We start from the raw sequence: 13541 nt of genomic DNA, 5'->3' as shown, positions 1-13541 counted from the left end.
ACTTCACTTGTCCAGTCATACCATAACCAGGGGTTGTAACCAAAATTATTTTCCAATCTTTTCATTCTGAGCAGAAACACACTGTTGCATTCCATTCCACTGTTCCGACCAGCAAGTACAGGTTTATATTGTTCCTTTTTTAATTGTTATTTTACCCTTTTTCTCGTGATATCCAATTGGTAGGATCGAACCCGGGTCTGTAGTGACGCCTTAGACCGCTGTGCCACTTGGGAGGCTCTATTCCTTTTTTAACCAGTGAAATCAACCGTTTTTTAAAAAACATTTAGCTCATTAAGTTACTTCACCAATAAGTGGGGACAAAGCAGGCAAGCTAGTTGTTTACATGCGTGACAGACAGACAAGTGAAGCCTATGGCGCAATATGCAACTGAAATTTTGCCGGTGGGTAGAGTGAGCAGTGGTGTAAAGTACTTAAGTAAAAATACAACTTAAGTAGTTTTTTGGGGTATCTGTACTTTATATTTTTGACAACTTTTACTCTACTATATTCCTAAGTAAAATAATGTACTTTTTACTCCATACATTTTTCCTAAAACTCAAAAGTAGTCGTTACATTTCAAATGCTTAGCAGGACAGGAAAATGGTCCAATTCACACACTTATCAAGATAATATCCCTGGTCATCCCTACTGCCTGTGATCTGGCAACTCACTAAACACAAATGCTTCGTTTGTAAATTATGTATTGGAGTCTGCCCCTGGCTATCCGTAAATAAGAAATAAAAAAAAATAAAGTTGTAGCGTCTGGTTTGCTTAAATTTCTTATACTAAGTATATTTTAACAATTACATTTACTTTTGATACTTAAGTATATTTAAGACCAAATACTTTAGGACTTTTACTCTAGTATTTTACTGGGTGACTTTCACTTTTACTTGAGCCATTTTCTATTAATGTATCTTTACTTTTACTCAATTATGACATATGGGTACTTTTTCCACCAGAGAGAGAGGATTCAGGCTTAAAGTAGAACTGACAGCGTTTTAACTACTTTGCAGTCATGAAACAGACAATCATAACAGTAAATATCAAATTCCCAGTTTATGCTTCAAAACCAACTTCATAAGAGGTTTTAAAAATCGGTTATAATTGACAAAAAATTCCATGACGTACAGTAAGGCATTGTTGTTGGCAGAATAGATGGATGCAGTTCAATGCATGATTAATATAATTCACCAATACATTTCTTGGTTGTCCAAAAAATATTGCCATCAGGTTGTAAATCACAGCTGGCCTGGTACATTGTGTGCGTTTGTAAATTCACTCTGGCTATCTACTTCGATTTCAGAGCACTCTCGTCTGAGTGTGCCAGAGCGTAGCATAACTGATTAATTTACGAACGCGCAACACCCGCTGAATATGACCGGTGTCAGTAAACATTGACAAAAAAAGTTATTCAATTGTTGGCAGCAGCACAGTTAGTCACTAACACATGAAAACAGCCTAACCAGCTCTCCTAGGGCTAGTAAAATGGTCAGAGTGAGGTGTTCTCTCATTTGTGTCAGTGTGTGCTCTGAATTTATTAACAGAATCTGACAACGCTCTGAATTTATGAACGACCCAGAGTGCACTCTGACACACTGGAGGCAATTTACAAATGCACCCATTGTTTGCTGCCTCCACCCATTCGGGCTGCACTGTTTCAATTTCAATGACTCAATATTTTGAACAAAAACGGGCAACTGTAACTAACGCTGGGAATGCAAGGACAATGATCACAAGCCAGTCGTAACGTGGTTAATAGGCTAGCGCACATCTGTCAAACACAAGGCCAGCGGACCGAATAGGACACACAAGCGAGTATAAATGAGTCAACAGTTTAGTCATATACTTTATGAAATTACAGCCCGATGCGCTCGCATCTGAATTCAACTTCAGTTGCAGTGCTTTCGTGTGTCCCGTTATAGAGCGCAGCAGAGGGAAAGTGTAGACTCATGCTACAGTCCTAGCTGGACTACTAAAATGTTGCAGTCTGCCTTCGGTTTTTAAAACTTGATAACGAATATCCAAAAAACAAAACACCACGCAAAGGAGAAACATGTAGGCCTACTACAGCAACATTTGAGCAGTAGCCTAGGCTGGCTACTTAACCGCAATATCTTTTGAGTGCAAAATACAGCAATGTTGCATTCAGCCACAAAACATTTAAAACAAGTTTGAAGTTTAAATGTTACAACAAACCTATGTTTTTGAGAAGTACACAGCATTGTACGAGATCTTCAGTTTCTTGTCAATTTCTCGCATGGAATAGCCTTAATTTCTCGTCAGAATAGACTGACGAGTTTCAGAAGAAAGGTCTTTGTTTCTGGCCATATTGAGCCTGTAATTGAACCCACAAACTAGTCTAAAAGGCGGCCAATATCCCTAGTCATCCCTACTACTTATTGCTTCTTTAATCAGAACAACAGTTTTCAGCTGTGCTAACATAACTGCAAAAGGGTTTCTAATGATCAATTAGCCTTTTAAAATGATGAACTTGGATTAGTTAACACAACGTGCCATTGGAACACAGGAGTGATGGTTGCTGATAATGGGCCTCTGCACGCCTATGAGGATATTCCATTAAAAATAAGCCGTTTCCAGCTACAATAGTCATTTACAATGTCTACACTGCATTTCTGATCAATTTTATGTTATTTCAAATGGACAAAAAAAAAAGCGCTTTTCTTTCAAAAAACAGGGACATTTCTATGTGACCCCAAACTTTTGAACGGTAGTGTACATAAGTGGACATTGTAAAAAAGGGCCATATTATTATTATTATTATTCAATAAAACAACAAATTATATTTTACCCCCTTTTTTTCCTCCCCAATTTTGATCTTGTCTCATCGCTGCAACTCCCCAACGGGCTCGGGAGGTGAAGGACGAGTCACACGTCCTCCAAAACATGACCTGCCAAACCTCACTTCTTAACCTCGCTTCTGCAAACAGACACTGGAATATGTTTCTGAGGATCAGAGTGAGGGCTTTGCATAGGCGCTTTGTTGCATTTTTTGATGGGACTGGAAAAAAATGCCTGGAACATAAAAGAACATTGTTAACCAGTTCCTATGTTTTAAAATAACAGTTCTGTTCAGGGACAGTATGGATCCCTTTCGTTCCTGGTTCCGTTTGTGTTCCTTGAAAAATGAAACAGTTCCAACCCCTGATCATAACTATCCTCTGGATCACAACTTGGATCACAATCAAGAACAAGAAAAAACAGATCACTCCCAGGTCATGAAATCTGTTCTGTACTCAACACATGAAATAGTGATGTTGGTAATGTACGACAAAAAAATGAAAATAAAATCAATAAGGTTGATGCAGTCAGTGAAGAAGTTGCATTTCCACTGCAGCACAGAAGGGCACAGTATTGATGCCATGCCAGTTCAAAGAGGAAGCAGAGATTATGCCTTGTCCACTGGCGATCGCAACTTCAGTACTGTAGCCTAAACAACCTTTATGGTAGAGTAGTGGAACGTTACTTGTAACTAATGATAGCAGTCACATTCTGCAGCACCCCAATCAAAAGTGCAACATAAACAATGATTGATATCTTTATATGGATGAGAAGCCTGTGATGTGTGCGTGAGTGTTACTGATTTAGTTTGTGTGTGCTGTATGTATGGGTGTACACTGCGCAATACAATGTGTGTGTACTCGTTGCACAGTCGTGCATTTCCGGGAGCTGCAGATCAGATGGGACTCTGCATCCCCGCTGTCACGCTGCAGCGCTCCCAGACATGGGGGGAGGACCGGATGCACTGTGGGATAGGAAGGACTTGCCAAGTTCACGCACTACACAAAGCTACAACACTGACAAGCTTACTGCAGAAAAGAGCTTCTACCTGCAGCTTTATAGACTGCAGCTGCTATTGATCTCTGTCTGTCTATCTAGCTCAAATGCAGACTCAAGCCATCACAGTATATTTAAGTAATAAGGCCCGAGGGGGTGCGGTACAGTGCATTCGGAAAGTATTCAGACCCCTTCACCTTTTTCCACATTTTACTGAGTTACAGCCTGATTCTAAAATATATTAAATCGCCCCCCCCCCCCCCCCCAATCTACACACAATACCCCATAACGACAAAGCAAAAAACAGGATTATAGACATTTTTGAAAATGTATTAAAATAAAAAATACAAAAATATTAAATAGACATAAGTATTCAGACCCTCTACTCAGTTGTTGAAGAACCTTTGGCAGCGATTCCAGTCTTCCAGGGTATGACGCTACAAGCTTGGCACACCTGTATTTGGGGAGTTTCTCCCATTCTTCGCTGTAGAGCCTCTCAAGCTCTGTCAGGTTGGATGGGGAGCGTTGCTGCACAGCTATTTTCAGGTCACTCCAGAGATGGTTGATCGGTTCAAGTCCGGGCAACTCAAGGACATTCATAGACTTGTCCTGAAGCCACTCCTGTATTGTCTTGGCTGTGTGCTTAGGGTCGTTGTCCTGTTGGAAGGTGAACCGTCGCCCCAACGGAGGTCCTGAGCGCTCTGGGGCAGGTTTTCATCAAGGATCTCCCTGTACTTTGCTCCGTTCATCTTTCCCTCGATCTTGACTAGTCTCCCAGTCCCTACTGCTGAAAAACATTCCCACAGCTGCCACTACCATGCTTCACCACAGGGATGGTATTGGCCAGGTGATGAGCAGTGTCTGGTTTCCTCCAAACGTGAGGCTTGGCATTCAGGCCAAAGAGTTCAATCTTGGTTTCATCAGACCAGAGAATCTTGTCCTTTAGGTGCCTTTTGGCAAATTCCAAGCGGGCTGTCATGTGCCTTTTACTGAGGCGTGGCTTTCGTCTGGACACTACCATAAAGTCCTGATTGGTGGAGTCCTGCAGAGATGGTTGTCCTTCTGGAAGGTTCTCCCATCTCCACAAAGGAACTCTGGAGCTCTGTCAGAGTGACCATCGTGTACTTGGTTACCTCCCTGACTGAGGCCCTTCACCCCCGATTGCTCCGTTTGGGCGGGAGGCCAGCTATAGGAAGATTCTTGGTGGTTCCAAATTTCTTCCATTCAAGAATGATGGAGGCCACTGTGTTCAAGGATGATCAATGGAAACAGGATGCACCTGAACTCAATTTTTTCGAGTCTCATAGCAAAGGGTTTATTTTTTAAATTGGCCAAATTTTCTTTATCATTATGGGGTATTGTGTGTAGATGAGGAAAAATATTAATTTAATCCATTTTAGAATAAGGCTGTAACGTAACAAAGGGCTGCCTGAATACAGCCCTTAAGCTGGGTGGACACTACATGACTTTAAAAATCCTAACATGGTCGAGTCTCTCACATTAAACGGCCATCTTCCCTAAAGTTTTGTTGTGTTGCCAACGTAGTGGTGAACACACTAAACAATGTGACACAGACGGGAGGGGGTCACACACTACAAGATTCGTCACTTGGTCGTGAGGATTCTCCATACCACACTGTCTGGCGAAAACAAGGCGATTAGATTGTAACGTAGCTACGAGCTGTGGCTCAAAGCAGCCTCAAAATATTCAGTCAGACATTCACACTCGCCATACAGAGTTGAAACATCTAGCTGACATTTTTTATTGAATAACAGTGCTTGTGAACTTCAGAGCTGTAACGATTTCACACTATCTTTGGTTAAACGTAAGTACAACACATACTAGTAGTAGAGTTCGCTCCTGCTGGAGAGTCTACACATTCTGGGTGATGTGAAACAACTTCATGGTCTCAGTGGCTTCTTCTCTGGCGAGCTCTCATTGGATATCGCTGATCCCCATTCTCAAAACTTGTCGTTGCACATCTCACACAAGAGCATTTCAGATTTTGTGGCGATAAAATAAAAAATTTTAAATAACGGGACGTCTGGGCCTGCTCAAAGACGAGATTGGTAGCCATCAGATTGTGTCTTTGACTCGCTCAGGTTAAATGTGCGTCGGTGACAGCCGTGCATCCTGAGTTGGCAATGACATGGGGATTTTTTCAGATATCAAATACTTATCTGGGACAGCTAAATCGTGGCCAAAACCATGTAGTGTACCCGCAGCTTTAGCCGTGGTATATTGGCCACATACCACAAACCCCAGAGATATCATATTGCTATTATAAATTGGTTACCAATGTAACTGGAATAGTTAAATAAATGTTTTGTCATACCCATGGTATACGGTCTGATATACCACAACTTTCAGCCAATCAGCATTCAAGGCTCGAACCACCGGGTTTATAATCATATTTAACCGCTATAAAGAATACTGTTCAGACCGTATTGATGGATTTTGTATAGCTCAACAAAGATACAGACCATTGGGAAAGCTGATTGACGGATCACATTTGGTTATAAACTACTTGATCAATCATCAGTCCTACTTGAAACTGGTTATTTTCTATGCTGAACTGGTTCACCACTGATTCATTTGAAGCAGTGAAGGTTAAACAAGCATTAAGATGATTTTCTACTTCCTTTTAATCTGATTCCTCTTGTCGTGACATTTAAGGAATTAAAGAGAGAGTGAATAACAGTACACTGGCCCTACTACATCAATTGCAGGTTTCAATCTAGCTTGAGAGATCTGCTGTTATCACGCCACTGAGTACTAGGAATGTGATCTCACTGCAATTCTCAGAGTGCACCACACTAGAGTAACCAAACACCTGTCTAGGATTGGTCAGGAGCCAGAGTGAGTGGTGCAGTGGCTGCTGGAGATTTTTGCCTGTGTAAGAGCAGGGCGTGACACTTCGTTGATACAGTGAGGGACGAAGTGCATTCAAGAGCGCAGTGTTTTGTCACGTTGCAAAATGCTGTTGTTGAATGGGAAGGTTTATCTGAATGGTTTGTGAGTGACCATGTGTAACACTGAAGAGATGAAGCTTGCTTGCTGATCAGTGACTATCAGTCTTTTATAGATGTTCTATTCAAAGTCTGGAGGGAGTAGAGTTATAAATTCAACAAGAACTTGATATACAAACTGTCCACTTACCTCGACTGCCATTGTCTTCATCCTAGAAGAGAGAAAAGATAGTCAGACATTTTTTGCATTCACATTTTATCTGGGGTTTTCCTCAATGAAGATAAAGTGATTGAGTGTTGTACTCTGGAAGAAAAGAGAAAATGGCTTTCACTGTCATTAAACAAGACTAATTGACATAAGCCACAATATTCAACATATTGTGATTCAAAAAAGTAGATTCAAACAAACGTGACAAGGGACGAAGGCGGAGTTATTCTACGCGTCGCCGTCACTGAAAACTTTGATTAGAAAAAGCTACTTTAGATTTGTTTGTTTTTATCTGATATCCTTCAAGCTTAAATACTTAATTTCCTTCAAGTGCGGGTTCAAAACACCCGCATGAGTGTTCTAATCCCGTAACGCCGCAGCAACACATATGTTCTCCACATATTTTTTAAGACTCCCGAGTTTCCCTTGGCGATCCTATAAGACTGGCTGACCCTCTTCAAGTTAACCCAGTTTCAGAAAGACTGGGACTGTGATTACTCAAGAGCTCCGAAAAGTAATTAGAATACATGATAGGGGCGGAAGGTAGCCTAGAGGTTAGAGCGTTGGGCCAGTAACCGAAAGGTTGCTAGATCGAATCCCTGGGCTGACAAGGTAAAAATCAGCCGTTCTGCCCCTGAACAAGGCAGTTAACCCACTGTTCCTAGGTAGTCATTGTAAAATAAGAATTTGCCTAGTTAAATAAAATATAATCATAGAATTCTGTGAATTTCATAAAGATCAAATTTCTACAAAGTTACAGGGTTTATTTTATGTTAGTAAAGACTTTGTCTAAAATCACTCTGAAATCTAATGTTGACATTTTAATTTGAGTATTTCCCAGAAGCTCTTAGCTGCATCTTACTGTAAGAAGGGAATTAGAAAGCCTCAGCTAAAAGCTGGACAAGACTTGGCCTTGCCAGCTCTGCCAACTCTAATGCCATTTCTGGGAGCATTTGAAATGGGCATTACGACCACGTGGCAACTGTTACTGATGGAGACATATTGCTTTTTATTTCTTAATGCACTGAGAACCAATAAACTCTCAATGAAGTTAAGTTTCCGTTTTTCCAGATAAGAGTTGAACTGTGATTATACAGAAACATAAAGCAACCCAATTCTACTTGAAAGAAGAAAATAGGCCAACACAGTACAGTGCCACAAGGGAGGGCCTTTGCACCAGTATGGCTGGATACAACTCTGCAGCATCTAGGACGGAGTGCTTCAGCTTTGAATTTAAATGGCAGTGCCATAGCAAAATCCAACCAGACAGAGAATAAGTGCTCTGTGTAAGATCTCTTTTAACACAGTGAAAAGAGTGTCAAAATACACTTGCAAACATAAACACAAAACACTTCTACAAATGTATTGATTGTTAGAAAAATCCCAAATGGAGACAGGTGGTTGGCTAACAGTAAATCCCTTAAAAAAGAAAGAAAAAACATGGCTTGAAACAATCAGATGGCGGCATCGGAAGCACTATCCCACTAGAAGAGGTTGAGTATTTCGGTATTTACTGAAAACCGTGGAACGGCGGCCCATTAAGACAGGAACTGCTGGGACAGCAGGATTAAATGCACGGAGCAGCATAATGTTGATGTTATTCAGTTGGTGTTTCTGGCTCACTTCCCAGGTAAAATGAGACTACACTACAAAACACTGTTGTACACTACCAGATATTGGTGAATTTCAGTGTTGTAGGAAACTGACAACTGTAACCCAGTCTTCCTCTACAAATTGGTCCATATTAGTTGATGATTAATATTATATAAATATGGTTGAATGTAAGTAGTACAGTATTATTGGTCTATGAATTTTATGTGCAGGGCTCTCTTGTGAAAGAGACCCTGGTCTCAATGGTGACTCCCTGTTTAAATAAAAGGTCAAATATAAAAACATGTAGAGTATATACACTACATGGCCAAAAGTAAGGACACCTGCTCGGCGAACATCTCATTCCAAAATCATGGGCATTAATATAATAATGCTGCAGGGACTTGCTTCCATTCAGCCACAAGAGCATTAGTGAGGATGAGCACTGGTTGGGCAATTAGGCCTAGGCCACAGTCAGTATTCCAATTCATCCCAAAGGTGTTCGCTGGGGTTGAGGTCAGGGCTCTGTGCAGGTCAGTCAAGTTCTTCCACACCGATCTAGACAAACCATCTGTATGGACCTCGCTTTGTGCACAGGGCACTGTCATGGTGAAACAGGAAAGGGCCTTCCCAAACTGTTGCCACAGAATCGTCTACAATGTCATTGTATGCTGTAGCGTTAAGATGTCCCTTCACTGGAACTAAGGGGCCTAAAGCCCAAACCATGAAAAACTGCCCCAGACTGTTATTCCTCCTCCAACAATGGCACTATGCATTGGGGCAGGTAGCGTTCTCCTGGCATCCGCCAAACCCAGGTTAGTCTGTCGGACTGCCAGATTGTGAAGAGAGTCCAATGTCGGCGAGCTTTACACCCCTCAAACCGACGCTTGGCATTGTGTCTGTGTGGCTGCTCAGCCATGGAAACCCTTTTCATGAAGGTCGCGAAGACAAGTTATAGTGGCTGACTTTGCTTCCAGAGGCAGGTAGCCTGGCGGGTAGGAGCGTTGGGTCAGTAACTTAAAGGTTGCTGGATCAAATCCCCAAGCTGACAAGGTAAAACTATGTTGTTCTGCCCCATGAGCAAGGCAGTTAACCCACTGTTCCCCGGTGCCGAAGACGTGGATGTCAATTAAGGCAGCCCTCCGCACCTCTCAGATTCAGAGGGGTTGGGTTAAATGAGGAAGACATTTCAGTTGAATGCATTCAGTTGTACAACTGACTAGGTATCCCCCTTTCCCAGTTGGGAACTCAGTAGTGAGTGTTGCAACTGAGAACAGATAATTTTTTACGTGCTTCATCACTCGCCTTCATCACTCTGGGCTGGGCCACTCAAGGACATTCAGAGAAGTGTCCTGAAGCCACTCCTGCATTGTCTCAGCTGTGTGCTTAGTGTCGTCCTGTTGGAAGGTGAACCTTTGCCCCAGTCTGAGGTCCTGAGTTCTCTGGAGCAGGTTTTCAATAAGAATCTCTGTACTTTATTCTGTTCATCTTTCCTTCGATCCTGACTAGTCTTCCAGTCCCTGCCACTGAAAAAAATCCCCACAGCATGATGCTTCCACCACCATGCTTCACCGTAGGGACGGTGCCAGGTTTCCTCCAGACGTGACACTTGGCATTCAGGCCAGAGTTCAATCTTGGTTTCATCAGACCAGAGAATCCTTTAGTTTTTGGCTAACTCCAAGCGGGGTATTATGTGGCTTTTGTCTGGCCACTCTACCATAAAGGCCTGATTGGTAGAGTGCTGCAGAGATGGTTGTCCTTCTGGAAGGTTCTCCCATCTCCACAGAGGAAGTCTGGAGCTCTGTCAGAGTGACCATCGGGTTCTTGGTCACCTCCCTAACCGAGGCCCTTCTCCCCCGATTCCTCAGGGTGGCTCTAGGAAGACTCTTGGTCATTCCAAACTTCTTCCATTTAAGAATGATGGAGGCCACTGTGTTCTTGGGGACCTTCAATGCTGCAGACATTTGTTGGTTCCATTCCCCAGATCTGTGCCGCAACACAATCCTGTCTATAAGCTACGGACAATTCCTTCGACCTCATGGCTTGGGTTTTGCTCTGACAAGTGTGGGACCTTATATAGACAGGTGTGCGCCTTTTCAAATCATGTCCAAATCAAGTGGACTCCAATCAAGATGTAGAAACTTCTCAAGGATGATCAATGGAAACAGGATGCACCTGAGCTAAAGTTCAAGTCTCATAGCAAATGGTCGGAATACTTATTTAAATAAGGTATCTGTTTTTCATTTTTTATATATTTGAAAAAAATGTCTGAAAACCCATTTTCGCTTTGTCATTATTGGGTATTGTGTGTAGATTGGTGAGGATTTTATATTTATTTTTTATCCATTTTAGAATAAGGCTGTAACATAAAATGTGGAAAAAGTCATGGGTCTGAATACTTTCCAAATGCACTGTATGTTCACTAAGGTTGCCTGAGTGCGGTCATGATGTTCTCACCTTGAGGGAAGAGTGGACGGCTGACTCTGGCGGGTAGACGATGAAGTGGCGCAGCGTGAAGCCGAAGCCCTGCAAAGTGCGCTGCAGCCGGAGTGTCTTGGGGCCCGGCCAGGAGAAGGGCTCCTCTTCCACCCCAACCGGGGACCCCGTCGCAGATGCCTCGCTCTGGTCACGCCCATCCTTCTGTTTAGCCTGAGAGAAACAGAGAGGGAGAGATAAACTTTTAATGTGGTTATTGTTACAGTGAGGGAAAAAAGTATTTGATCCCCTGCTGATTTTGTACGTTTGCCCACTGACAAAAGGATCAGTCTATCAATTTAATGGTAGGTTTATTTGAACAGTGAGAGACAGAATAACAACAAAAAAATCCAGAAAAACGCATGTCAAAAATGTTATACATTGATTTGCATTTTAATGAGGGAAATAAGTATTTGACCCCCTCTCAATCAGAAAGATTTCTGGCTCCCAGGTGTCTTTTATACAGGTAACGAGCTGAGATTAGGAGCACACTCAAAGGGAGTGCTCCTAATCGCAGCTTGTTACCTGTATAAAAGACACCCGTCTACAGACGCAATCAATCAGATTCCAAACTCTCCACCATGGCCAAGACCAAAGACCTCTCCAAGGACGTCAGGGACAAGATTGTAGACCTACACAAGGCTGGAATGGGCTACAAGACCATCGCTAAGCAGATTGGTGAGAAGGTGACAACAGTTGGTGCGATTATTCGCCAAATGGAAGAAACACAAAAGAACTGTCAATCTCTCTCGGCCTGGGGCTCCATGCAAGATCTCACCTCGTGGAGTTGCAATGATCATGAGAATGGTGAGGAATCAGCCCAGAACTACACGGGAGGATCTTGTCAATGATCTCAAGGCAGCTGGGACCATAGTCACCAAGAAAACAATTGGTAACACTCTACGCCGTGAAGGACTGAAATCCTGCAGCGCCCGCAAGGTCCCCCTGCTCAAGAAAGCACATACACATGCCCGTCTGAAGTTTGCCAATGAACATCTGAATGATTCAGAGGACAAGTGTTGTGGTCAGATGAGACCAAAATGGAGCTCTTTGGCATCAACTCAACTCACCGTGTTTGGAGGAGGAGGAATGCTGCCTATGACCCCAAGAATACCATCCCCACCGTCAAATATGGAGGTGGAAACATTATGCTTTGGGGGTGTTTTTCTGCTAAGGGGACAGGACAACTTCACCGCATCAAAGGGACGATGGACGGGGCCATGTACCATCAAATCTTGGGTGAGAACCTCCTTCCCTCAGCCAGGGCATTGAAAATGGGTCGTGGATGGGTATTCCAGCATGACAATGACCCAAAACACACGGCCAAGGCAACAAAGGAGTGGCTCAAGAAGAAGCACATTAAGGTCCTGGAGTGGCCTAGCCAGTCTCCAGACCTTAATCCCATTGAAAATCTGTGGAGGGAGCTGAAGGTTCGAGTTGCCAAACGTCAGCCTCGAAGCTTTAATGACTTGGAGAAGACCTGCAAAGAGGAGTGGGACAAAATCCCTCCTGAGATGTGTGCAAACCTGGTGGCCAACTACAAGAAACATCTAACCTCTGTGATTGCCAACAAGGGTTTTGCCACCAAGTACTAAGTCATGTTTTGAAGAGGGGTCAAATACTTATTTCCCTCATTAAAATGCAAATCATTTTATAACATTGTCAGTGGGCAAACGTACAAAATCGGCAGGGGATCAAATACTTTTTCCCCCCTCACTGTACCTTTGAGATAATCCACTCAATGTAGGACAGGTAGATTCACACGTTTTCCACTTACATACTTCTGTTAATGTAAAGTAAGCTCATTACCAATTCAGTTACAGAAGAAAACATTATCTGGAAGTGGCCTTAGACTACCCTTTTCCTCTATTATCATCCTAGAGGGAGAAGGGGTTTTGAATGGATTGAAACCGTGAAGGATGCAGCAGAAAGACAAAGCCTCCTTCACTCATGCTGCAAAACATACCCTCGTAAAACTGACTATCCTACCGATCCTTGACTTCGATGTCATTTACAAAATAGCTTCCAACACTCTACTCAGCAAACTGGATGTAGTCTATCATAGTGCCATCCGTTTTGTCATCAAAGCCCCATATACTACCCACCACTGCGACCTGTATGCTCTCGTTGGCTGGCCCTCGCTACAGTCCATATTCGTCGCCAAACCCACTGGCTCCAGGTCATCTATAAGTCTTTGCTAGGTAAAGCCCAGCCTTATCTCAGCTCACTGGTCACCATAGCAACAGCCACCCGTAGCACACGCTCCAGCAGGTATATTTCACTTGTCATCCCCAAAGCCAACACTTCTTTTGGCCGCCTTTCCTTCCAGTTCTCTGCTTGCACATCATCATCTGCACATCTATCACTCCAGTGTTAATGCTAAATAGTAATTATTTCGCCTCTATGGCCTATTTATTGCCTTACCTCCCTACATTTGCACACAACGTGCATAGATTTTTCTATTGTGTTACTGACTGTACGTTTGTTTATGTGTAACTCTG

General features: G+C 42.8%; 1 protein-coding gene across 4 annotated transcripts in view; it reads right to left on the bottom strand.

Annotated features, from left to right (window-relative positions):
- arhgap21a (Rho GTPase activating protein 21a) overlaps positions 1-13541 on the bottom strand; it is a 101779-nt gene that overhangs the window by 44605 nt on the left and 43633 nt on the right. For all 4 annotated transcript variants that reach the window (XM_029755837.1, XM_029755836.1, XM_029755833.1 and 1 more), the window contains 2 exons: positions 11023-11214; positions 6958-6979 (listed from right to left, as the gene is read on the bottom strand). In XM_029755837.1, the coding sequence (XP_029611697.1) occupies positions 6958-6979; positions 11023-11214 (214 nt within the window). The remainder of the gene's footprint in view (positions 1-6957; positions 6980-11022; positions 11215-13541) is intronic.

This window comes from Salmo trutta, chromosome 6, assembly GCF_901001165.1.
Source record: "Salmo trutta chromosome 6, fSalTru1.1, whole genome shotgun sequence".
NCBI classification, from domain to species: domain Eukaryota; kingdom Metazoa; phylum Chordata; class Actinopteri; order Salmoniformes; family Salmonidae; genus Salmo; species Salmo trutta.
Note: the sequence above shows the minus strand (reverse complement) of the source record. Positions and strands in the feature narration are given on the sequence as shown.